Genomic DNA, 27806 nt, shown 5'->3' with positions numbered 1-27806 from the left:
GTACTGTATTCCTATAGCTATTTCCCCCTAGTCTAAAATAGAATATATCTATTGCTTTTTAAAAATACTGTTATAATGATCATTTTTAGTTATTAACCCAAGTGATAAATGTTATCAACATTAAGACATAAAACTGCATTTCTGAAATTGTGATTACCACTATTCTTTGTCCAGTGTTTCATTATGGAAATTTTCAAACATAAAAAGCAGAAAGAATAAATAGAGTGAATACCTACATACCTGTTACCTAGAATCTATACTATATTTTATCATACTTTATTATATACCTATATATCCCTCTATCCATCTTATTTTCCTGATACTTTTCAAAATAGGTTGCAGACATCACTACTACTGTTTCAATTGTCTCCTCTTCAGATAATGATGGGTTTATCTCTTGTCACTGTAAGCTTTTTCTTCTCAGTTGATTGTTCTATTCTTTGTATGGCTTAATTTCAGTCCTGACAATGGTTTTGAATATGCTTCAATTTTTAGCACTCATCTCAAAATATGGTCACAGTAAACAAAACACTTCAGCTGAGTTTTTATTAACACATAATTATAGTGAGTCTGGTTATTATTTACTTTGGATCCTGTCATTCCATTCTTGTAATCTGATAGAATGGTTTTCCAACATCTAAATAACATTATTGCTTCATATTCACTTATGGTCAGCTAAGACTTTTTTTTCTTTTAAAGAAAAACTTGTCAAATTAGATTCTTCTGTTCTCTATTTATGCAGCTGAGGCTTAGACAGAAATTTGTTTTTTAGCATATGAATGTCCAGTTTTGCAAGACTATTGTTAAGAAGACTTCTTTCCATTGAGTTGCTTTTGCCTCTTTGTCAAAAACCAGTTAACTGTTGTGTGGCTTTATATCTGGATTATATTCTGTTCCATTGATTTGTGTTGGTTTCTTTGTCAGTGCTGTACTATTTTGATTATACTAGCTTTGTGCTGAAATCATGTATACTTATGCCTCCAACTTTTTTCCTTTCGAAATTGTTTGGCTACTCTATGTGCTTGGCATATCCATATAAACTTTAGAATCAGCTTGTTAATTTCTGCCAAAAAAGTCCTACTGAGGTTTTGATTAGAAATGTGTTGAGTTTGTTACTCTTTTAATCTATGAACACTGATTTGTTTTTCAGCCTTGTTTTCAGCCAGTCTCTCATATCTCTGGACTTGATTGAAGATTTTCTTGAATTGGCTAGTAGGGAAAAGACAGAAGATAAAGATAAGCCTCTTATTTATAAAGGTGAGTTATGTTTACATATCATAATTTTTAAAATGTTCATTCAGACATATAAACATTTTAACAGTAGAAGAAAAAAATTACCTGGACTCACAACCTTAATATATATATATATTTTTTCTGCACTTTCTTTTTGTTCTTATCCCTATAAATATGGTCTTTGTTGCTGCTGTTGTAGCAAATTTTTTTTTGTTTTTTTAAACAGTGTTGTTGAGATATACTTCACATAACATGCAATTTACCTACTTAAGGTATACAGTTCAATGGTTTTTAGTATATTTTCAGAGTTGTGCAGCTATCACCATAGTCAGTTTTTGAACATATTGATTACCAAAGAAACACTGTTCCCTTTAGCTATCACTCTGCTAACCTCCTTTCTGCCACTTTACCCTTAAGCAATCACTAATTTACTTTCTCTTTATATAGATTGATATTGACTTATTCTGGACCTTTCATGTAAATAGAGTCATATAATATCTGGTCTTTCGTGACTTCTTTTGCATAGCATGTTTTTAAGGTTCATCCAAGTTGTAGCAAGTGTCACTGCTTTATTCCTTTTTTGACCTACTAATATTCTGTTTTATGGTTAATACCCACATTTTGATTATCCATTCATTAATTCATAGATATTTGAGTTGTTTTCTCTTTTTGGCTATTGTGAATAGTACAGCTATGAATGTTTGTATACAAGTTTTTATTTCTTTAAAAATCTGTTTTTACTTGTTTGGGATATATTGGATAGTTACGAATGGAACTGTTGTGTCATATGCAGTTCTAAGTTTAATGTATTGAAGATTAACCAAACTGTTTTCTATACTGGCTGCACTCAAGAAGCATTGTACAAGGGTTCTCACTTCTCCACATCTTTATCAACATTTGTTTTCTGTTGCTGAATTATAGCCATCCTAGTGGCTGTGAAATGGTATCTCATTGTGATTTTGATTTGTATTTCTCTAGTGACTAATGAGGAGAAGGAAATGGCAACCCACTCCAGTGTTCTTGCCTGGAGAATCCCAGGGACGGTAGAGCCTGGTGGGCTGCCGTCTGTGGGGTCACACGGAGTCGGACACGACTGAAGTGACTTAGCAGTGACTAATGATTTTGACCATTGTTTCATGGCCATTTGTATTTCTTCTTTGGGAAAATTATTATTTGGGTCCTTTGCTCATTTGAAAGACTTTTTTTTAAAAAAAAAAATTTAAAAATATTCTGTTTAGGAGGCCATTTTCAGATATATGCTTTGTAAATACTTTCTCTCATTCTTTGGGTTGTCTTTTCACTTTCTAGGTAGTATTTCATTTTTATGAAGTCTAATTTACATTTTTTTCTTTTGTTACTTATGCTTTTAGTGTCATATTTAAGAAACCATTGCCAAATCCAAGTTCATGAATATTTACTCCTATGCTTCCTTCAAAAAATTATATAGTTTTAGCTCTTTTGGTTAGGTCTTTGATGCATTAATTGGTTAGGATTTTGATGCATTAATTTTTATATATGCTATGAAGTTAAAAATCCAACTTCAGTCTTTTGCTGTGGCTATCCAGTTGTCAAACACTGTTTACTGAGAAGACTGTTCCTTCTCCATTCATTGTTTCTGGGCACCCTTGTTGAAAATTAGTTGACCAAAGAGACAGATTTATTTTTTGACTCCCCAAGTTTTGTTCCATTTATCTATATGTCTGTCCTCATGCCAGTAGCACACTGTTCTGATTACATTTGCTTTGAAAGAAAGCTTTGAAAGTGTGATTCCTCCTACATTGTTTCTCTTCAACATTTTTTTTGTGTGTGTGTGTGGCTATTCTGGATCCCTTGCAATTCCATATGAATTTTAGAATTAGCTTGTAAAGTTTACAAAGACGTCAGCTTGAATTCTGTTAGAAATTGCATTGAACTTTTAAGTTCTTTTTAGCAAGTATTGCCTTCTTAACAATATTAAGTCTTCTGATCTATGAACATGGGATGTTTTAACATTTACTTAAGTCTTGAATTTCTTTCACCAGTGTTTTATAGTTTTCAGTGTATGCATTTTGCATTTCTTATGTTAAATTTATTTTATTCTTTTTGATAATATTATGAGTGGAATTGTGTCCTTATTTTCAGTTTTGAATTTTCATTGCAAATGTAAGTTTTGCATATTAAATCATTTATTAGTTCTAGTAGTTTTTTGTGGATTTTAAAGGATTTTCCTTATGCAAGATCATGTCATCTGCAAATAATGATTTACTTCTTCCTTTCCAATATAGATTACATTTATTTCTTTTTCTTGACTATTTCCCTCGTTAGAACTTCTAGTACAGTGTTGAATTAATGTGACATAACCAGACATCCTTTTCTTGTTCCTAATCTTAGAGGGAAAGCATCTGATCTTTCACCATTCTGTATAATGTTATTTATATTTTTTAGTAGATAGCATTTATGATGTTGAGGAAATTCTCTTCTATTTCCAGTTTTTTGAGTGTGTTTTTCTTATCATGAATGTGTATTGAATATTGTTAGGTGATTTCTTTGTGTCTATTGAGATGATCATGTGGAATTTTTTTTTATTAATTTGTTAATTTAAAATTTTCCCCCAGGAATAATTTATTCTTATATACCTTAAGATGTGGAGCTTCCCACTTGGCTCAGTGGTCAAAGAATCCACCTGCAAATGCAGGAGATGTGGATTGGGGAGATCCCCTGGAGGAGGAAGTGGCAACCCACTCCAGTATTCTTGCCTGGAAAATCCCAAGGACAGGAGCCAGGCAGGCTCCAGTCCATGGGGTTGCAAGGAATAGGACACCACTGAGTGACTAAGCATGCATACACCTTAAGATATATCCTAAGACTTTTAAACTTTTAATGTTATTTAAAAATTAAACAACTAAGGATTTCCCTGCCAATGCAGGGGACATGGATTTGATTCCTGGTCCTGGAAGATTCCACATGTGGTGGAGCAACTAAGCCCATGCACCACAACTACTGAGCCTGCACTCTAGAGCCCTCTAGCTGTGACTACCGAGCCTGTGTGCCACAACTACTGAAGCCTATATGCCTTTGAACCTGTGCTCCACAACAAGAGAAGCCCCCACAATGAGAAGCCTGCATGCTGCAGTGAAGTGTAGCTGCAACTATAGAAAGCCCACACAAAAGCAACAAAGACCCAGTGCAGCCAAAAATAAAAAAACACATCCTATTTGTGGGAATCATTAATACAGCTAGATCATTTATTCTAGAAATCCTTAATATTTGAATCTTGTAGGATATTACAGTCCTTAGAACATAAAATTTGACTTGATGAGACATACTTTGTTCTTTTGTTTTAGTCTAAATTCTCAAAGGAATGGATGTGTTAATTTTTTTAATGGAAATACAGTTGGTTTATAACACTGTATTAATTTCAGGTTGGGTCTCTGGTTTGGCAAGATCCCCTGGAGAAGGAAATGGTGGCCCACTCCAGTATTCTTGCCTGGAGAATTCCGTGGACAGAGGAGCCTTGTAGGCTACAGCCCATTGGTTCACAAAGAGTCAGAAACAACTGAGCGACTAACACTTAAACTTCTATACAGCATAGTGATTCAGTAGTTTTGCAGATTATACGCCACTAAAAGTTTTATAAAATAATGACTGTTATTCCCTGTGTTATACAATATACCCTTTTTAAAAAATCTATTTTATACATAGTAGTTGGTATCTTTTAATCCCTTACCTCTCTTTTACCCCTCTCCTCTGCCTCTCCCCCTTGGTAACCACTAGTTTGTTTTCTGTATCTCTGAGTCTGTTTCTGTTTTGTTATATACCTTTGTATGGGTAATTTTTTGTATTTTACATGTTAGTGATACAGCATCTGTCTTTTCTCTATCTGAATTATCTCACTAAGTAGACTATTTCTTAGGTTCATCCATATTGCTGAAAATGGAAGAATCTCACTCTTTTTTTTTTATTGCTGAGTAATATTCATGTGTCTGTGTTTGAGTGTATACCACAAATTTTTAATCATTTGTCTGTTGATGGACTTTTGAGTTACTCCCATATCTTGACTACTCCTGTGTACATTGGGGTGCATGTATGTGTTTGAATTAGTGTTTTCAGACTTTTTGGATATATACCCAGGAGTGGAATTATGGGATGTTACTGCTGCTGCTGCTAAGTCGTTTCAGTCATGTCCAACTCTGTGTGACCCCAGAGACGGCAGCCTACTAGACTCCCCTGTCCCTGGGATTCTCCAGTCAAGAACACTGGAGTGGGTTGCCATTGCCTTCTCCATGCTGGATGTTATGGTAGTTCTATTTTTAGTTTTTTTGAGAAACTTCCATACTATTTTCCATAGTGGCTGAACCAATTTACATTCCCACCAACAGGGTAAAAGGGTTTCCTTTTCTCCACATATTCGCCAACATTTGTTATTTGTAGATTTTTTGATGATAGCCATTCTGGCAAGTGGGAAAGGATATTATGGTTTCATTTGCATTTCTTTAATAATTAGTCAATTATTAAATTAAAAGATGCTTGCTCCTTGAAGAAAAGCTATGACAAACCTAGACAGCATATTAAAAAGCAGAGACATTATTTTGCCTACAAAGGTCTGTCTAGTCAAAGCTATATGGTTTTCCCAGTGGTCATGTATGGATGTGAGAGTTGGATCATAAAGAAAACTGAGTGCTGAAGATCTGTTGCTTTTGAACTGTGGTGTTGGAGAAGCCTCTTGAGAGTCCTTTGGACTACAAGGAGATCAAACCAGTCAATCCTAAAGGTAATCAGTCCTGAATATTCATTGGAAGGACTGATGCTGAAGCTGAAGCTCCAATACTTTGGCCACCTGATGAGAAGAACTGACTAATTGGAAAAGACCCTGATGCTCGGAAAGATTGAGGGCAGCAGGAGAAGGGGACGACAGAGGATAAAATGGTTGGGTGGCATCACTGAATTGATGGACATGAGTTTGAGCAAGCTCCAGGAGTTGGTGATGGACAGGGGAGCCTGGTGTGCTGTGTAGTCCATGGAGTCCCAAAACATCAGACATTACTGAGCAACTGAACTGAATAATTAGTGATGTCAAACATCTTTTAATGTCCCCATCAGCTCATATGGTTGCACTTATCTCCCATGATAGTAAGATCATGCTTAAAATCTTGCATGCTAGGCATGAACCAAGAACTTCCAGGCGTCCAAGCTAGGTTTAGAAAAGGCAGAGGTACCAGACATCAAATTGCCAACATTTGCTGGATCATAGAGAAAGCAAGGAAATTCCAGAAAAACATCTACCTCTCTTTTATCAACTACACTAAAGCCTTTGACTGTGTGAGTCATTACAAACTGTGGAAAACTCTTAAAGAGATGGGAATACCAGACCACCTTACCTGTCTCCTGAGAAACCTGTATGCAGGTCAAGAAGCAACAGTTAGAACCCTCTATGGAACAACTGATTGGTTCAGGATTGAGAAAGGAGTGTTGACAGGGCTGTCTGTTTGTCACCCTGTTTATTTAACCTATACACTGAGCTCATCATGAAGAATGCCAGGCTAGATGAAGCACAAGCTGGAATCAAGATAGGCAGGAGAAACAATAACAACCTCAGATATACACATGATACCACTCTAATAGTAGAAGCAAAGAGAAACTAAAGAACCTGTTGATGAGGGTGAAGGATGAGAGTCAAAAACCTGATTTAAAACTAAATATTAAAAAAACTAAGATGATGGCAATCAGCCCCATTATTTTGTGGCAAATAGAAGGGAAAAGGTGGAAGCAATGACAGATTTCGTCTTCTTGGGCTCTAAAATCACTGCAGATGGTGACTGCAGCCGTAAAATCAGAAGATGATTGCTTCTTGGCAGGAAAGCTATGACAAACCTAGACAGTGTGTTGAAAAGCAGAGACATTGCTCTGCTGACAAAGGCCCGTATAATCAAGGCTATGGTCTTCCCAGAGGTCACATAAGGTTGTGAAACATGAACTCTGAAGAAGGCAAAGGGCCAAATAATTGATGCCTTCAAATTGTGGTGCTAGAGAAGACTCTTGAGAGTCCATTGGACAGCAAGGAGATCAAACCAGTCAATCTTAAAGGAAATCAACCCTGAATACTCATTGGAATGATTGATGCTGATGCTGAAGCTCCAGTATTTTGGTCAACTGATGCAAACAGCTGAATCATTGAAAAAGTCCCTGATGCTGGGAAAGATTTAGAGCAGAAGAAGAGGGCATCAGAGGATGAGATGGCTGGATGGCACCACCGTTTCAAAGGACGTGACCTTGGGCAATCTTCCAGACATGGTGAGGGACAGGGAGGCCTTGGCATGCTACAGTCCCTGGAGTCATAATGAGTTGGACATGACTGGGTGACTGAACAACAACAATGCCCTCTTTGGAAAAAATATCTGTTCAGGTCTCCCCATTTTCTGATAGTACTGTTTGTTGATATTTAGCTGTATGAACTGTTTGTATATTTTGGATATTAACTCCTTGTTGGTCATATCGTTTGTGAATATTATCTCCCATTCCGTGGATTTTCTTTGCATTTTGTTAGTGGTTTCCTTTGCAGTGCAAGAGCTTTTAAGTGTAATTAGGTCCCATTGATTTATTTTTGCTTTTATTTATTTCACCTTAGTAGATCATAGAATGTTTTTTAGCGTATAAATAAGTATTCAGTCATTATTTGTTCAGGGAATGAATAAATGCATTCAGTGTCTTTGGTTTTTATCTGTTTAGTATCAACTTGTTAATAACAAAGGGGGAAACCTTGTCATTTTTAGATTTAATTAAAAAGAATTTTCATACAGCTTAATTATATTCTTTTGAAAGTTTTTTAGGATTCTAATCAAGGATGAAATTTACATGTAGGTGAAATAGTTTTGAGAGTACTTTTGCTATTCAATATGTGTTAGAAGGAAATCTCTGGTAAATTGCACTAGTAATACAATGTTATCTCTTGTCTTGCTCTGCAAATAGAGTATATATAAATAGCTCTTAAATGGCAAGCAAAAAAGATAAATCTTTTACTACTAGGATTATATGTATATATCTTTTTTCTTGTTGAATTTTCAGGTGAAGGGAAGTGGCTCAGAAACATTGACTATTACCGTTTAGATGGCTCTACAACTGCTCAGTCAAGGAAAAAGTGGGCTGAAGAATTTAATGATGAAACTAATGTGAGGTAAGAAGCATTTTCTGAATGTATAATTTTTTAAAAATCATTCTAAATCTGCAGATAATAAAATTTACTCTTTTATTGTCTACTACTATAATTTTTGACAAATACAAGATAAAGTCCAGATATAAAATGCTTTCATCATCCTTTAGGAAATTCACTCATGGGATCATGCAGTTCGTAGCTTTTTGAATCTTACTTTTTTCACTTAGCAAAATGCATTTGAGATTCATCCTCATTACTGCATGTCAATAGTTAGTTCCTTTTTATTGTTGAGTTGTATTTCATTATAGTATTTCATTGTGTGGGTATAAGGTTTGTTACCATAGTTTTCATTGTTTGAATGTGTTCATTATATGGATGAGTGGTTTGTTTAATCACTTCTGTTTGAGAGACCTTGGAGTTGCTTCCAGGTTTTGAAATTAAAATTGAAGCTGTTTTAAAGATTCATGTGTAAGTTTTGTGTGACCATAGATATTTGTCCAAGTGAAATTAAAATCTAGGAGTGCAGTTGCTGGGCTACATGGTAAATTTATGTTTAACTTTGTAGGAAACTGCCAAACAGTTTTCCAAAGTAATTGTATAGTTTTGCATTCCCACCAGCAGTGTATGAGAGTTCTAGTTGTTCTACCTCCTTGGTATTATAGTTAAAAATAAAAATTTACCCATTCTAATAGGTGTGTAATGGAACCTTACATGGTTTTAATTTGCATTTCCCTAATGATATTTGATGAGAAGCATCTTTCATGTGTTTATCATCTTTGGAGACACAGGTGTTAAAGTTAAGGTATTCTTGATCTCTTTATTGTAGAAACTTGAATAATATACTTCAAACCACTGTAGGTAGAAGTTGTGTTATATATGTGTTACTGATGTTGCTTTTAACGGTTAGCAATTAATATACTTTAACTGAATTTGTAAGAGAAAAATTTACGTGTATATGTACGCATAAATATTTGCACACACACATGTGTGTGTATGAAAAAATTGCCTTTAAGAAAGTAATGAAGAGTTGGGGTTAGCTTTTTCTTAACTTTTTGTTTTGTATTGGAGTATAGCCAATTAACAGGGCTTCCCTAGTGGCTCATGTGGTATAGAATCTGCCTGCAGTGTGGGAGATCCAGGTTCAGTCCCTGCTTTGGGAAGATCTCCTGGAGAAGGCAATGGCAACCCACTCCAGTATTCTTGCCTAGAGAATTCCACGGACAGAGAAGCCTGGTAAGCTATAGTTTATGAGATCTCAAAGAGTTGGACACGACTGAGCAACTAACACTCACACATAGCCGATTAACAGTGTTTCAAGTGGACAACAAAGGGCCTGATGAGATTAGTTGAATGAAAAGATGGCTGAGATATGCCTTAGTAAATGTTCTAAAGTTTGAGAGGTAGTATATTGTGTGTAAAACATGTTTTAATTTTAGCAGAGTCCTAAACTACGTGTGTGCGTGCTAAGTTGCTTCAGCCGTGTCTGACTCTTTGTGACCCTATGGGCTGTAGCTTGCCAGGCTCCTCTGTCCATGGGATTCTCCATGCAAGAATACTAGAGTGAGTTGCCATGACCTCCTCCAGGGTATCTTTCCAATCCAGGGATTGAACCTGCCACTCCTACATTGCAGGCAGATTCATTGCAGGTAGCACATTGAGCTACCAGGGAAGCCCGTTGTGAACTACACCTAGGGTTATAACTAGGGAAATTCCAGTTAGACCATAGGAAAGAATATATTTTTATTAGGTATTTAAAATCTGTAGAGTCTGGAAAGCTTACAAAGGGATTGAGTACAGTAAAGTTATTTTTTAATGGTTATATAACTATATAAAGATAAGTACATTTTTGTATTCTGTTTGCCATGTTTTAAAAAGTTATCATTTGTGCATGAGTGTGAAGAAAGAATTCTGAGTAATCCTACTCTTGTCAAATTTAATCTGAACCTTTGACTTGTTCAGTTTCCCAAATTTGTAAATGTCATAATAGCGTATGATTTGTCATGTAAGAGTTATATTTGATAGCTAGTGATGAAAGTGAAAGTGGAGAGTGAAAAAGTTGGCTTAAAGCTCAACATTCAGAAAACGAAGATCATGGCATCCGGTCCCACCACTTCATGGGAAATAGATGGGGAAACAGTGGAAACAGTGTCAGACTTTATTTTTCTGGGCTCCAAAATCACTGCAGATGGTGACTGCAGCCATGAAATTAAAAGACACTTACTCCTTGGAAGGAAAGTTATGACCAACCTAGATAGCATATTCAAAGGCAGAGACATTACTTTGCCAATAAAGGTCCGTCTAGTCAAAGCTATGGTTTTTCCTGTGGTCATGTATGGATGTGAGAGTTGGACTGTGAAGAAAGCTGAGCACCGAAGAATTGATGCTTTTGAACTGTGGTGTTGGAGAAGACTCTTGAGAGTCCCTTGGACTGCAAGGAGATCCAGCCAGTCCATTCTGAAGGAGATCAGCCCTGGGATTTCTTTGGAAGGAATGATGCTAAAGCTGAAACTCCAGTACTTTGGCCACCTCATGGGAAGAGTTGACTCATTGGAAAAGACTCTGATGCTGGGAGGGATTGGGGGCAGGAGGAGAAGGGGACGACAGAGGATGAAATGGCTGGATGGCATCACTGACTCGATGGACGTGAGTCTGAGTGAACTCCGGGAGTTGGTGATGGACAGGGAGGCCTGGCGTGCTGCGATTCATGGGGTCGCAAAGAGTCACACATGACTGAGCAACTGAACTGAACTGAACTAAAGGAAACAATGTTGAAATATGGTTGTGAGCAGTCACCTTGGCTTATTCACTAGCAAATTAAACCCCTTAAACATCTGCCAGAAAGTGTCTCTTATTCAGATTCTTCATGTATGTGCGTGTGTTTACACACACACATACATAACACACACACAAACACCCCATGGATTTCAGGAGTTACTCTTGAGTAGCTAAATCTGTCTGGATTAAATTTGCAAATGTGAAAGATTATGTCTGTTTTTCTATCTATCCATCTTCTATTTTCTCATGACTTGTTAATTTTCAGAAAATAAATATAATTTTGTTTATTGTTAAGCCATTAGACACTTTAAGCTTTAAAATAGTAACATAATGCCTTGTATGGCCAGGAAGTACTTTTAACAGTCTCAGGGTCTTTGGTTAGCTTGATACTGTTTTTTTAAACTTATTTATTTTATTTATATTTATTTATATGTTTATTTATTTATACTATTTAGAGTCAAAGGTACTTACAAAGATAGAGAGGTACTGTGACCTGTTTCTCCTAATGGTTACATCTTATAGTTGTGGTTCAATCACTCAGTCATGTCCAACCCTTTGCTACCCCCATGGACTGCAGCATGCCAGGCTTCTCTATCCTTCACTGTCTCCCAGAGTTTGATCAGATTCATATCCTCTGAGTCAATGATGCCATCCAACCATATCATCCTCTGTTGCCCCCTTCTCCTTTTGCCTTCAGTCTTTCCCAGCATCAGGGTCTTTTCCAATGAGTTGGCTCTTCTCTACTGTTGAGCTCATCTGTTGAGTTTTTTGTTGTTGTTGTTACTGTATTTTTCATTTTCTGAGATTTCCATTTTGTTCTTCTGTTTGAGTTGTGGTATAATTCTTAATTCTCCACCTGATTTCTTCTGATACTAATCCAGTAGCAGGAGAGTGGGTTTTTCTTACAACCACTTGGTGGGAATGGATATCCTAGTTCCCTACATGGTCTTCACTGACATTGCTGGATTGGTGAGAGGACTTTGTTAACTCAAACTTATCTGACACTATTTTGGCTATGCCTTGTTGCAATTAGGTGAGGATGGAAGTCTGGGCTTCCCTCTCAGCCTTTAGTGACAAGGGTGAAGGTACCCCACATTTTGTCTGTACTGTTTGACTGGTGTCGAATGATTGTTGTTGTAAAGTTTTCTGTCTTGCTGGTCTGGCCCTTGTTTGGTCCTTTTGCTAGAGAGCAGGCTTTCTGTGGAGATTTTGATAGCACCCACTGGTGTTTCCAGATTGCTCAGTTCTTTAGCACTCAGTCTGGGATATACAAGGCAAAAAGAAAGCCTGTGGAAGTTACTGCTATATTATGTGTTAGGTCTCAAGCCCCTGTGCTTCCTTCTCACTTTTAAGAAACTTCTTGTTTGTTTTATATAGAGTATTCAGGCATTTTTGCTGTATTTATGGTGGGAAATAGGACTTCCCAGGTGGTATAGTGGTGAAGAATCTGCCTGCCAATGCAGGAGACGCAAGAGACACAGGTTTGTTCCCTGGGTTAGGAAGATCTGGAGTAGGAAATGGCAACCCACTCTAGTATTCTTGCTTGAAGACTCCCATGAACAGAGGAGCCTGGCAGGCTACATTCCATAGGGATTGCAAAGTTAGACACGACTGAGCAACTGAGTGTGCGTGCATGTGTGTGTGCACACGGTGAGGAATAGGGAACAGCATGTCTATTTTATCTTTCCAGAATTAGAAGTCCAAAAATTACACTTTTTCAAGAATTTTATCTTTTAGTGAACATATAGATTGCTTATGTTGTGTGTATGTCTAGAAGTGGGATTGCTAGGTAATGTGTATGTGCATATTCAGCTTTAGCTTATACTCCCAAAACATTTTTCCCAAATGGTTGTACCAATTTATACTCCAGCTAGTAGAGTATGTGTTTCATTTTGTTATCTGTCCTAATCATAGCTTGATGTCAGTTTTTTATTAACCCATTGTCATAGATATATAGTAGTAGTAAGACTTCATAATCTTTTAAAAAGTATTTATTTATTTGGCTGCATCAGATCTTAATTGTGGCATACAGTATCTTTTTTGTGTCATGCAGGATCTTTCATTGCATGGCACAAACTCAGTAGTTCTAGTTTGCGGGTTTAGTTGCCCTGCAGCATGTGGGATCTTAGTTAACGGATGAGGGATTGAACTCGCGTACCCTGCATTGCAAGGTAGATTCTTAACTGCTGGACCGCTAGGGAAGTCCCAAGGCTTCATAATCTTGATCTGTATTTTCCTGATAATTAATTCCAAGTAGTTTATAGGTTTAAATATTGAAACTAAAGCATAAAGGTTTTAACTGGCAATAGCACATTTTCCTGATTTTGTAGTAAGAATTTTTTTGTAAATAGGACACACAAAGTACTGACCATAAAAGGAAAAATTGATAAATTGAGCATGATTAAAATTAAGAACTTTTATTCATCGAAGGCATTTCATGCTAAAATGAAAAGGCAAAGCATAAGCTGGGAGAAGCTATTTTCAATAAAAGGATTCAAAAAGGACTCTTATCCAGAATATGTAAAGAATTCTTAGAAATCAGGATACTAAACCAGACAACCTCATTGTTAGATGAGCAAAAAGCCTGGAAAAGACTTTACAAAAGATAATATCCAAATGACCAATACACATAGAAAAATGTGATCATTTTTATTAATCATCAGAGAAATACAAGTTAAACACATTTTTGTCAAAGATGCAAAAAAATGTTTCAATGAAGGGAGGATAAGCTTTTCAGTAAATGGTGTTGAAACAATGGGGTATTCATAAGATGAAAACAAACCTTGAATTAAGCCTAACCCCCATTCAAAAATCAAGTCAAAATGGATCCTAAATCTAAGTGTAAAAATTATACGTAAGAGAACATAGAAGAAAGTCTTCAGGAACTAAGATTAAGCAAAGATGTCCTAACTGTGACACCAAAAGCATATAAGCCATTAAATAAAAAATCAATAATTGAACAACCAAAATTAAAAACTTTTGTCTGTGAGAGACTATGTGAAGAAGAGGAAAAGACAAGTCACCAACTTAGAGGAAATATTTGAAACTACATATCTAACAAAGAACTCATATGTAGAGTATGTGAAGAATTCTCTAAATGTAACAGTAAGAGAAGTTGTTTTTTCAATTAGAAAATTAGTCAAGGACTTAAACTTATGCTTCACTGAAGAGGATCTATATCTGGCAAAAGAAAAGAAAAAAACACAAGAAAAAGATGTTCAGCATGGCTCGCTAACAGGGAAATGTAAATTAAAATTACAAGATATCATTTCATATCTATCAAAGTAACTAAAAATAAAAAAATAGTAATACTGCCAAATGCTGGTGAGGTTGCAGAGAAACTGGATTTCTCCTGCAATGCTGGTGAGAAAATGAAATGGCACAACTACTCTTCCTGAAAAATAGGTATTTTTTAAAAACTAAACCATCAAATATTTACTTGCAGTCACAGTCTTAGAAATTTATGCCAGAGAAGTGAAAACTTTCTATGTGAAAATTTTCACATAGAAACCTATACACATCTTTATTTGTGATAACCAAAAACTGGAAACACCCCAAATGTCCTTTAACATGTGACTAGATAAACAAATTGTGATATGTCCATATAATGAAATACTGCTCAGCAGTAAAAAGAAATGAACTGTTGGTAATGATCCAGACAACAACTTGGATGGATCTTGAGGGTATTACGCTGAGTGAAAAATGCCAGTCTCAAAAAGTTACATATTATATGATTCCATTCATATGGTATTCTTGATGTGAGAAAATTATAGTGATAAAGAGCCCATTAGTGGTTGCCAGGGATTAGGGTTAAGGGGATAGTGTAAATACTAAGGGATAACGTATGGGAGGTTTTTTGTGGTGATGGAACAGTTCTGATTCCTGCTTGTGGTAATGGTTATATGATTCTGCATATGTGATAAAATTTCATGGAGCTATACACCAAGCAATAAAAATACATATAAAAACCAGTGAAATCCAAATAAACTCTGTGATTGAGTTCATAGTATTGTACCAGTACCCATGGCAGTTTCCTGTTTTTGACAACATATTGTAGCTATGTAAGATGTTGCCATTTGGAAAAGCTGGATGAACCAGTACACAGGAACTCTTTGTACCACTTTTGCAAATTCTTATGAACCGTAACTATTTTTTAAAGGTTATACTTTATTAAAAGACAATACCATGAGTTATCTAAGATCTGAAACATTGGAATTCTCATACTCTCCTGGCAGGAATGTAAATTGGAATAACCACTTTGGAGAACTATTTGTTCAGCTTTAATAGTGCCATATATACACCGTGTGATCCAGCAGTTCTACTCTTAGGTATATACCTAAAAGAAATGCTTGCAGGTTTTTAACCAAAAACATACAAAAGTGGTTTATAGCAATACCATCCAAATATGGTTCATATTTTAATTGTGTCTTAGTGTGTACCTTAATACTAAGAAAATCTAAAAATATCCTGGTTAAGTTTAATTTAGTATGGGCTTACATATTCCAGACTGAATAATATTAAAGGTTAAATAGTTGTAAAATAATTCTTGATACTGGTTCAGTCACTTGAATCTCTGTTTCTTTATTTTTCTTTTGAGGTCAAAATTACATGTTTGCTTCCCACTTGTATGCCTTTAAAAACCAAAATATGTCACTGACTACATCTTTATCATATAAATAAGTACCTCTGTTATTGCAAACTAGACTGTATTACAATTGTTTATATGTGTTTTTAAATTTTTTGTAGTTAGTTGTCTCCTTTAGTGCAGTTACCAGATTTTTTTTTTTCATCTTTTGTATTTCCAGAGTAGTTCAGCACTTGGAATTGATAGCAGTTTGATAAACATGCTTATTTAACCCATTCAACTCTTCATTAGTGGATAGATTACCAAAGAGTTTTGAAGTTCTCTCCTCGGTTTTCTCTTGTCTTATGTGTATGTTTTTTTAACCCGCATAGTCAATACTGTTCTATATGCTTGATCCTTCAGCTGGTGTGGAATAGATGTAAGTAACTGAAGTAATTTTGGAGCAGCATTTGCCAATAAACTTTTAAGTATATCTACTAATTAAAGAAAGCACAGTTCATTCTCTGTAATAAGTTCCATATCCTGCTTTTCCCCCCCACATAATGTAATATTGTAGTTTTTTTTTTTTTTTTTTCTTTCTTTCTTTTGGGCCACACCACATGGCATGCAGGAATTTTAGTTCCCCAGCCAGGGATCCAACCCATACCCCCTGCAGTGGAAGCATGGAGTCTTAACCACTGGACAAGTCCCTATGTTGTAGATTTTTATGGTAATGTACCATGTTGAATAGCCAGAGTGTAAGTTAGTCTTCTGTGTCATACACGTTTTTTCCCCCAAACTTATGCCCTTGTAAATAACACTGTGATGAACATATATTCTTGCATTTCTGGTAATTTCTATAGTTTATATTCCTAGACATGTGATAGCTCCAAGATGATACAAAACATGACTAGTACTGTAATTCATCTTGTACCAGAATTTTTCTTAATTATAAGCTTGTTCTTATTAGTTAAATTTTGAGCTTCTTTGCATTCTGGTTTATAATACTATACCTATAATAGGTATGGAATTTTAGTTACTAATTTTCTGTCATGAAATTGTAGGAAGTAAGGCTTGGTGTGTAATGGCATTTTGTGGAGATTGTTGACAGCTCATTATATTCAAGAGGTTTTCTCAACTGTCAACAGTAAACAAATTGTATAGTCATCTAGTGAAATATTATGCAGCTATCAGGGCTGATGTTTACTAAGAAATTATAGAAAATGCTCATAATATAAACTGTATATGCAGATACTATATTATCTTGGCTGAATAAGACAAAAATGTATACACCTGGAAAAAGAAACCTATAGGAAGTATACTGTGCTTTGAATGGAGGTTGTTTCTATGGAGTAGAACTGAATAATTTTTTTTCTTTAAACTTGTTTATATATTTTTAAAATGTTATCTATGATCTTTTAAAATTAGATTTCTATTTATTTATATCAAATTAATATATTTACATATATAAAAATTAGTCTGTTGACCAACCTCTTCCTACTCATGACCTCCACACTCTGCAGATAACAGTTTCAACTCTTAGCAGTTCTTCTGGTTAACATCAGTAAAGCCATAAAATCTTATTTTATGTACTCTTTTATTCTATTTACATATAGCATTTCTACAATTTAAGGTGACAATTTACTCACAGGTATATACATACTTTTCCACATTCATTTTCTCAATACCCTTTTCCTTGGTATTTGCCTAAATCAGTTTGGAGTGTTTGCTTAGTTGTGACTATGTAAATATTCACAGTTAAGCCATATCTGTTCATTTTTGTTGAAGTTATGGTTTGTTTTTACCATTTGCTTAGTTTTCTTTGACTATTGCTAATTCATTCCCAAATTCCCTACAGAAATATAAATTCTTTTGTTCCAGTATAGCAGGTAATCTATCAATTTTGTTTACTTTTTTCTTGAATACATTCTTCCTGGAGCCCTGTCTTGTTGATCCTATTTTTGTTACCTTGTTGTTGTTGTTCAGTAGTCATGTCTTACTACTTATGACCCCATGGATGGCAGCATGCCAGGCTTCCCTGTTCTTCACTATTTCCCAGAGTTTGCACAAACTCATGTCCATTGAGTCAGTGATGCCATCCAACCAACTCATCCTCTGTCGCCTCCTTTTCCTCCCACCCTCAGTCTTTTCCAGCATCAGGGGCTCTTCCCATCATGTGGCCAAAGTATTTGAGCTTCAGCTTTAGCATCAGTCCTTCTAATGAATATTCAGGGTTCAATTCCTTTAGAATTTACTGGTTTGATCTCCTTTTTGTCAAGGGGACTCTCAAGTGTCTTTTCCAGTACCATAATTCAAAAGCATTAATTCTCTGGCACTCAGCCTACTTTATGGTCCAACTCTCACATCTGTACCCTTTCCTGGTGGCTCAAAAAAAGTCTGCCCGCAATAGAGGAGGCCTGGGTTCAGTCCCCAGATCAAGAAGATCCCAGTGAGAAGGGCATGGCAACCCACTCGAATATCCTTGCCTGGAGAATCCCATGGACAGAGGAGCCTGGTGGGCTACAGTCCATGGGGTTGCAAAGAGTCGGACACGATTGAGCAATTAACACAACAGCAACTCACATCCATACATGACTACTGGAAAAACCATAGCTTTGATTATACAGAAATTTGTCAGCAAAGTGATATCTCTGTTCTTAATGTGATGTCTAGGTTTGTCATAGCTTTTCTTCCAAGGAACACACGTCTTTTAATTTCATGGCTGCAGTGACTGTCTTCTGTGATTTTTGAGCTCAAGGAAAATATGTCACTGTTTCCACCTTTTCCCCATCTATTTGCAGAGAAGTGATAGGACCAGATGCCATGTTCTGTGTTTTAAATGTTAAGTTTCAAGCCAGCTTTTTCACTCTCTTTTATCCTCAAGAGGCTCTTTAATTCCTCTTTGATTTCTGCCATTAGAGTAGTATTATCTGCATACCTGAGGTTATTGATATTTCTCCTGGAAATCTTGATTGCAGCTTGTAATTAATCTAGCCCAGCATTTCATTTGATGTACTCTGCATATAAGTTAAATGATAAAGGTGACACTACACAGCCTTGACGTGCTCCTTTCCCAGTTTGGAACCAATTCATTGTTCCATGTCCAGTTGTAACTGTTGCTTCTTGACCTGCATACAGGTTTCTCAGGAGGCAGGTAAGGTAGTCTAGTATTCCCACCTCTTTAGAATTTTCCACAGTTTGTTGTGATCCACACAATCAAAGGCTTTAGTGCAGTCAGTGAACCAGAAGTAGATGTTTTTCTGGAATTCTCTTGCTTTTTCTGTGATCCAGCCGTTGTTGGCAATTTGATCTCTGGTTCTTCTGCCTTTTCTAAATCCATCTTGAACATCTGGAAGTTCTTGGTTCAGGTACTGCTGAAGCCTAGCTTGAAGGATTTTGAGCATTACCTTGCTACCATGTGAAATGAGCACACATGTACAGTAGTTTGAACATTCTTTGGCACTACCTTTCTTTGGGATTGGAATGCAAACACATTTTTTCAGTCCTGTGGCCATTGCTGAGTTTTCTAAATTTGCTGACATGTTGAGCACAGCACCTGTTACCTTATACCTTGCATCTATCTAACTTCTGTTTACATTTGTTACATTATATTGCAATTGCAGGGCTTCCCTGGTGACTCAATGGTAAAGAATCTGCCTTCCAATGTAGGAGATGGGGGTTCAATCCCTGGTCTGGGAAGATCTCCTGGGGAAAGAAATGGCAACCCACTCCAGTTTTCTAGCCTAGAAAATTCCATCAACAGAGGAGCCTGGTGGACCAAAGTCAATGGGGTCCCATAGAGTCAGACAGGACAGCTACTTAACAACAACTGAACAACAATTGTAATTATATATCACCACCCCTCCTACACTCAGTTCCTTGAGCAGTGTCCTTCATTTTGATACACTTAATGCTCATAACACTCAGTTCAGTTCAGTTCAGTTCAGTCGTTCAGTCATGTCCGACTCTTTGCGACCCCATGAATTGCAGCACGCCAGGCCTCCCTGTCCATCACCAACTCCCGGAGTTCACCCAGACTCACATCCATCGAGTCAGTGATGCCATCCAGCCATCTCATCCTCTGTCGTCCCCTTCTCCTCCTGCCCCCAATACCTCCCAGCATCAGTCTTTTCCAATGAGTCAACTCTTGGCATGAGGTGGCCAAAGTACTGGAGTTTCAGCTTTAGCATCATTCCTTCCAAAGAAATCCCAGGGCTGATCTCCTTCAGAATGGACTGGTTGGATCTCCTTGCAGTCCAAGGGACTCTCAAGAGTCTTCTCCAACACCACAGTTCAAAAGCATCAATTCTTCAGTGCTCAGCTTTCTTCACAGTCCTACTCTCACATCCATATGTGACTAATGGAAAAACCATAGCCTTGACTAGACGGACCTTTGTTGGCAAAGTAATGTCTCTGCTTTTGAATATGCTGTCTAGGTTGATCATAACTTTCCTTCCAAGGAGTAAGCATCTTTTAAGTTCATGGCTGCAATCACCATCTGCAGTGATTTTGGAGCCCCAAAAAATAAAGTCTGACACTGTTTCCAGTGTTTCCCCATCTATTTCCCATGAAGTGATGGGACCAGATGCCAGAATCTTAGTTTTCTGAATGTTGAGCTTTAAGCCAACTTTTTCACTCTCCTCTTTCACTTTCATCAAGATGCTCTTTAGTTCCTCTTCGCTTTCTGCCATAAGGCTGGTGTCATCTGCATATCTGAGGTTATTGATATTTCTCTGGGCAATCTTGATTCCAGCTTGTGCTTCTTCTAGCCCAGCGTTTCTCATGATGTACTCTGCATAGAAGTTAAATAAGCAGGGTGACAGTATACAGCCTTGACATACTCCTTTTCCTATTTGGAACCAGTCTGTTGTTCCATGTCCAGTTCTAACTGTTGCTTCCTAACCTGCATACAGGTTTCTCAAGGGGCAGGTCAGGTGGTCTGGTATTCCCATCTCTTTCAGAATTTTCCACAGTTTATTGTGGTCCACACTGTCAAAGGCTTTGGCATAGTCAATAAAGCAGAAATAGATGTTTTTCTGGAACTCTCTTGCTTTTTCCATGATCCCGTGGATGTTGGCAATTTGATCTCTGGTTCCTCTGCCTTTTCTAAAACCAGCTTGAACATCTGGAATTTCACGGTTCACATATTGCTGACGCCTGGCTTGGAGAATTTTGAGCATTACTTTACTAGCGTGTGAGATGATTGCAATTTTGCGGTAGTTTGAGCATTCTTTGGCGTTGCCTTTCTTTGGGATTGGAATGAAAACTGACCTTTTCCAGTCCTGTGGCCACTGCTGAGTTTTCCAAATTTGCTGGCATATTGAGTGCAGCACTTTCACAGCATCATCTTTCAGGATTTGAAATAGCTCAACTGGAATTCCATCACCTCCTCTAGCTTTGTTCGTAGTGATGCTTTCTAAGGCCCACTTGACTTCACACTCCAGGATGTCTGGCTCTAGGTGAGTGATCACAGCATTGTGATTATCTGGGTCGTGAAGCTCTTTTTTGTATAGTTCTTCTGTGTATTTTTGTCACCTCTTCTTAATATCTTCTGCTTCTGTTAGGTCCATACCATTTCTGTCCTTTATCGAGCCCATCTTTGCATGAAATGTTCCCTTGGTATCTCTAATTTTCTTGAAGAGATCTCTAGTCTTTCCCATTCTGTTGTTTCCCTCTATTTCTTTGCATTGATCACTGAGGAAGTCTTTCTTATCTCTCCTTGCTATTCTTTGGAACTCTGCATTCAGATGCTTATATCTGTCCTTTTCTCCTTTGCCTCTTCTTTTCACAGCTATTTGTAAGGCTTCCCCAGACAGCCATTTTGCTTTTTTGCATTTCTTTTCCATGGGGATGGTCTTGATCCCTGTTTCCTGTACAATGTCACGAACCTCCGTCCATAGTTCATCAGGCACTCTGTCTAGCAGATCTTGTCCCTTAAATCTATTTCTCACTTCTACTGTATAATCATAAGGGATTTGATTTAGGTCATACCTGAATGGTCTAGTGGTTTTCCCTACTTTCTTCAATTTAAGTCTAAATTTGGCAATAAGGAGTTCATGATCTGAGCCACAGTCAGCTCCTGGCTGACTGTATAGAGCTTCTCCATCTTTTGCTGCAAAGAGTATCATCTATCTGATTTCGGTGTTGACCATCTGGTGATGTCCATGTGTAGACTCTTCTCTTGTGTTGTTGGAAGAGGGTGTCTGCTATGACCAGTGTGTTCTCTTGGCAAAACTCTATTAGCCTTTGCCCTGCTTCATTCCATATTCCAAGGCCAAATTTGGCTTTTACTCCAGGTGTTTCTTGTATTCCTACTTTTGCATTCCAGGCCCCTATAAGGAAAGGACATCTTTTTTGGGTGTTAGTTATAAAAGGTATTGTAGGTTTTCATAGAATCATTCAACTTCCGCTTCTTCAGCATTACTGGTTGGGGCATAGACTTGGATTACTGTGATATTGAATGGTTTGCCTTGGAAACGAACAGAGAACATTCTGTCATTTGTGAGATTGCATCCAAGTACTGTATTTCAGACTCTTTTGTTGACCATGATGGCTACTCCATTTCTTCTAAGGGATTCCTGCCCGCAGTAGTAGATATGATGGTCATCTGAGTTAAATTCACCCATTCCAGGCCATTATAGTTCGCTGATTCCTAGAATGTCGACGTTCACTCTTGCCATCTCCTGTTTGACCACTTCCAATTTGCCTTGTTTCATGGACCTAACATTCCAGGTTCCTATGCAGTGTTGCCCTTTACAGCATCAGACCTTGCTTCTGTCACCAGTCACATCCACAACTGGGTATTGTTTTTGCTTTGGCTCCATCCCTTCATTCTTTCTGTAGTTATTTCTCCACTGATCTCCAGTAGCATATTGGACACCTACCGACCTGGGGAGTTCCTCTTTCATCCTATCATTTTTCCTTTTCATTCTGTTCATGGGATTCTCAAGGCAAGAATACTGAAGTGATTTGCCATTCCCTTCTCCAGTGGACCACTTTCTGCCAGACCTCTCCACCATGACCCGCCCGTCTTGGTTGGCCCCACAGGGCATGGCTTAGTTTCATTGAGTTAGACAAGGCTGTGTGATCAGATTGGCTAGTTTTCTGTGATTATGGTTTCAGTGTGTCTGCCCTCTGATGCCCTCTTGAAACACCTACCGTCTTACTTGGCTTTCTCTTACCTTGGATGTGGGGTATCTCTTCAATGGCTGCTCCAGCACTGAACACATTTTTTGAATTATACATAAATTTTCTACATTTACTGAAAAATCTATAAATAAATATCTTGAATGCATTGTAAACATGTGATTTCCGTATTTATCTTTATTCCTATATCAGACTATCTGATGTTACAGCACTGCAATTCTTTTGGGGCATATAAATCGTAACTCCAACTCCTTAGACTTGTCCTTTTCTTCAGTAAGCAAGTAATGAATTCTCTGAACTCATGATTGTTCATAAAACTGCCTTAGGATTAAAAAGTCATGTCATAAATAAAATATGTGTTAATTACTCATCTCTAAACGTTTATTCTGTGTTTTCATTTTCAGAGGACGATTATTTATCATTTCTACCAAAGCAGGATCTCTTGGAATTAATCTGGTAGCTGCTAATCGAGTGATTATATTTGATGCTTCTTGGAATCCATCTTATGACATCCAGAGTATATTCAGAGTTTATCGCTTTGGACAAACTAAACCTGTCTATGTATATAGGTTCTTAGCTCAGGTAGGCTTGTAATTTATATTCTCTTTTTCATATTGAAAGATTGGGTGAAACTGACGATATTTTTGAAATTCAGACTATACATGCATTGTAGAGAGGCAAACAAAGTTGAAAATATCATTCCTGTTCTTAAAGCAATATAAGTTAATTTTGACCTCTCATGATTTTCTATTTTGTAGTTTGTCCAGGTCTCTAATTTCTCAGATTAAGATGAATTTGCATGGGTATACAGATTTAGCAATTTCATGCTAGTTTAAGAAAGTTAAACATTTATAATTCTTTTACTTACTATGCATAGAAAAGCCAGTAACTAAATCTAATTTGCTTATAGATGTGAAGGTCAAATGATCACTGTTTTCAGTGGCACCAGATAATCTCTTAGTTTGAAGAGTGTGGTTAAATAAGAAGAAACAATTAATGTATTATAATAACACGAATCATTACAAAGAATATTTAATATTTCTAGTCAAGAATATTAATTTCCTTTAAGTATAAACTCAGGTATTAAGAAATAGAAACTGAAATTTAAGGAAAGGAAATGAAATCAAAGAAGTGAATGCAGTTCAATGTTATACAGGTTTATAGAATCAAGTTGTCCTTTTAACTGTTACATCTTCTTTGGGAACAGATGCCACCTTCTCTACCATCCTCCAAATCTGGGCTTCCCAACTAGAGACTGGGTTTTATTGGTACATCTTCATTGGTACATCTATGTATTATTGGTACATAATATTGTTGGTAAACTACACTGTAAACTCTTTCCTGTTATTTTAATTAAGAGCTCCTTTACATTCTACTTCAGAATGTTATATAGAATATATAATAGATATGGCATTGTAGTTATTAATTTTTTGTCCTAAAGTCATAGAAAGTAAGACTTTACATAAAGTCAGTTTATAGTGATTGTTGAGAGTGTGTTATATTCCACTGAATAAGAATTAAACTGCCCTGTTGGATTCTTACATCAATAACCCCCTGAAATTTGATTTCATGTACTCTTATTCTGTTTAGGTTGGTATCTGACTGCTCTCGTTCTTTCACCAAGTACAGAAATATATAAAGCAATACATGAATGCATATTGGTCAGAAATTTTAGGATGATTACCAGTAATAAAGTTTTATTTCTCATCAACATAAACTACTCTGAACAGAAAAAAAAATCTCATGAATTAAGCAACATTGCTCATAAAATTTGCTTCATGGCAGTATATTGCTATCCAGTTTTGCTATTTCATATAAACCAATAACTATATTTCTTCTTGATTAATTTTCATGTTTACAAAATTTGTGTATTGTTCATTCTTTTTTACGAAGGGAACCATGGAAGATAAGATTTATGATCGGCAAGTAACCAAGCAGTCACTGTCTTTTCGAGTTGTTGATCAACAGCAAGTTGAACGTCATTTTACCATGAATGAGCTGACTGAACTTTATACCTTTGAGCCAGACTTGTTAGATGACCCTAATTCAGAAAAGAAGAAGAAAAGGGATACTCCCATGCTGCCAAAGGTAAACATCTTAGAATATTAACTTAAAAAAAAAGCTTAATATAGATCAAGGAAATTTTATTACTACTATGAAAGTTATTCATCTGACTAAGGCTATATTTCAGAATTTTTCAAAGAGAATAAAATTGTATTTAAATGAGAGATCAGTTCTCCACATAGTACCACAAAAGATAGTATAATCTGAAATACATATTTTATGCCAAATAAAAAATTCAGCCCTGCAGAAAAGGATTTCTGAGTAGAAACCTTGAAGACATAGTATGGTTCTCTTTTAATAATCTTCAGTAGCGGGCATACATAATTTTAATAATTGTATATGAGATTTAATTGTCTCTTCCTTAGCATTTTTTGTTGTCATATAGCAATTAAGAATCAGCAAATAAGTGTCTCTTACTTGATATTTTTCACTGTCATAACACAAGACTTCGTACTTGGAAAAGAGACCTCTCTCATTTTATAGATGGAGAAACTTAGTGTCAGAGGCATTCAGTGACTTGCCTAGTTTTCAGCTAATAAGTGACAAAGCCAGGAACAGTATCTACATCTCTCTTCTGGTCCATTGTTCTTGGATAAGAGCCAATTATACATAAGAGAAAACCATATGTGTGTATATATATATGTATTTTAACCTATTCTGATTATCTAAAACATAATTTTAGGGGGGATTATTAGGGGAGGTTCTTTTCCTATTGTCTTGGTTTCAAATTTAAGCATATAAAGTTCCATATAGCTGTTAAGAGAATTGGGAAAGCAGCTAACAGGTTACAGTGTCACTTTACGAAAGTCACTTCAATCATTTGTTAAAAAAAAAAAACAAATACTCAACAAATACTCAATTTAGTTCTTCATATGACTTGACCAGTTTCCTATTCCTAAAAAGGTAATAGGAATAAATATTTCGAATGTTAATATAAATCAGTGATTTCTTCAGTTAATTCTCAGTGTATATATGTCAGTTAAAATAACATGAATATTAAGCATTTAGGAAAATTTTAGTGACCTTTGTCTATATTAACAAATATTTTGTTTTTATCCTTTTTTTTTGAAGGGCCGAGTTGTATAGCATGTGGGACCTTAGTTCCCCAACCAGGGATCGAACCCATGCCCCCTGCAGTGGGAGCATGGAGTCTTAACCACTGGACTGCCAGGGTAGTCCCAACATTTTGTTTTTCTAAGCAGTGAGCTGTTTTTCCACTTAAAGTTCACTGATGGAGCATTTAGGAAAGAGTTTTTATGACAGTCTTTATCAAATCTCTTTGATAATAGCTTAGGGCCTCATGGGCTTCCCTGGTGACTCAGATGGTAACAAGTCCGCCTGCAATGCAGGAGACCCACGTTCAGTCCCTGGGTCAGATAGGTCCCCTGGAGAAGGAAATGGCAACCCACTCGAGTATTCTTGCCTGGAGAATTCCATGGACAGAGGAATCTGGCAGGCTACAGTCCATGGGTTGCAAAGAGTGGGACACTACTGAGCGACTTTGACTTGACTTCACTTCGCTTAGGGCCACATGAAGGTTAAATCTATCATTTTTTTAGTACTTTAAAGAATCATTTCAATTTCCATGTTATAGAATATTAAATTGATAGCAGTTTGGCTTCCTTTGTTAATTATATAACAGAAGTAGGGATCTTGAATAGTCTTTGGAAATTTTTCTGTGTACAAACAGGTTTGTATATCTTTAAAAACACACAAACTCAAATGGACTCATACCATACACACTGTTTTGCAGCTTGCTCTTTCACCTAGATGTTTCTTGCAGATCTTTCCATATTAGTACATATACCTTTACTTAAAAAAAAATTGCATAGTGTGTACTTGCCTTGTTTTACTTAACTTATATCCCTTTTCTGTCAGGTATGTAATTTTGTGTGACAAAGAGTATTCTTTTAAGGACTTGCACATATTTATGTTTATAGTTTTAAAGATAGTGAAGTTTCCCTTTTCAGTTGACTTCATGTTTAATTAGCATTTCCCCTAAAATTACACTTAACTTAAACTTCAATTTTTTTGAGAAATAGCCCATGATTAGCAATATTTCTCATAGGAAGCCACCATTCCAATTTGTAAAGGGATAGTTGCTTTGAAGTTATTTGTTATGTGGTAAATTTCTGATTGTAGGAAATCTGTTTAATTTGATAAACATTTACTGATAATTTGATGACTTTGAAGTACATGGGGAGGGTGTATTTAAAAGAACAAGACAAGAAAGAAATGCTATTTAATTGTTATAGGATATCTGGAAAGAAACTATTTGTTTTATAATTTGGCACGCTGAGTTGTGAAAGGTGTCATGTTTTTTCATCTACATTTTACTTACTGTGTTTTGTTTTGGTATGACCCTTTGCCCAAGAAAAAAAAGTAATGCTACTTTATTTATTTTTTTTTAACTTTACAATATTGTATTACTTATCAACATGAATCCGCCACAGGTATAGACGTGCTCCCCATCCTGAACCCTCCTCCCTCCCCGTACCATCCCTCTGGGTCGTCCCAGTGCACCAGTCCCAAGCATCCAGTATCTTGCATCGAACCTGGACTGGTGACTCATTTCATATATGATATTATACATGTTTCAATGTCATTCTTCCAAATCATCCCACCCTCTCCCTCTCCCACAGAGTCCAAAAGACTGTTCTATACATCAGTGTCTCTTTTGCTGTCTCGTATACAGGGTTATTGTTGCCATCTTTCTAAATTCCATATATATGCATTAGTATAAACCAATACAATATTGTAAAGTAAATAATAATAATAATAAATAAATAATAAAAAATTAAAAAAAAGGAGAGGATGTATTTTAATTTTAAAAAAAGCTTTGAAAAAGTTTTTTAAAACTGTACCATATTATGATGGCTTGCTATCACAGTAACT

General features: G+C 36.4%; 1 protein-coding gene across 8 annotated transcripts in view; it reads left to right on the top strand.

Annotated features, from left to right (window-relative positions):
- Positions 1-27806, top strand: part of ATRX (ATRX, chromatin remodeler) — a 285940-nt gene that overhangs the window by 223365 nt on the left and 34769 nt on the right. For all 8 annotated transcript variants that reach the window (XM_027534136.1, XM_027534135.1, XM_027534130.1 and 5 more), the window contains 4 exons: positions 1151-1257; positions 8275-8383; positions 23252-23429; positions 24741-24935. In XM_027534136.1, coding sequence (XP_027389937.1) covers positions 1151-1257; positions 8275-8383; positions 23252-23429; positions 24741-24935 — 589 coding nt within the window. The remainder of the gene's footprint in view (positions 1-1150; positions 1258-8274; positions 8384-23251; positions 23430-24740; positions 24936-27806) is intronic.

The sequence above is a fragment of the Bos indicus x Bos taurus genome, chromosome X (assembly GCF_003369695.1).
Source record: "Bos indicus x Bos taurus breed Angus x Brahman F1 hybrid chromosome X, Bos_hybrid_MaternalHap_v2.0, whole genome shotgun sequence".
NCBI lineage: Eukaryota > Metazoa > Chordata > Mammalia > Artiodactyla > Bovidae > Bos > Bos indicus x Bos taurus.
The sequence above is the reverse complement of the archived record's forward strand: the minus strand, read 5'-3'. Positions and strand labels throughout refer to the sequence as shown.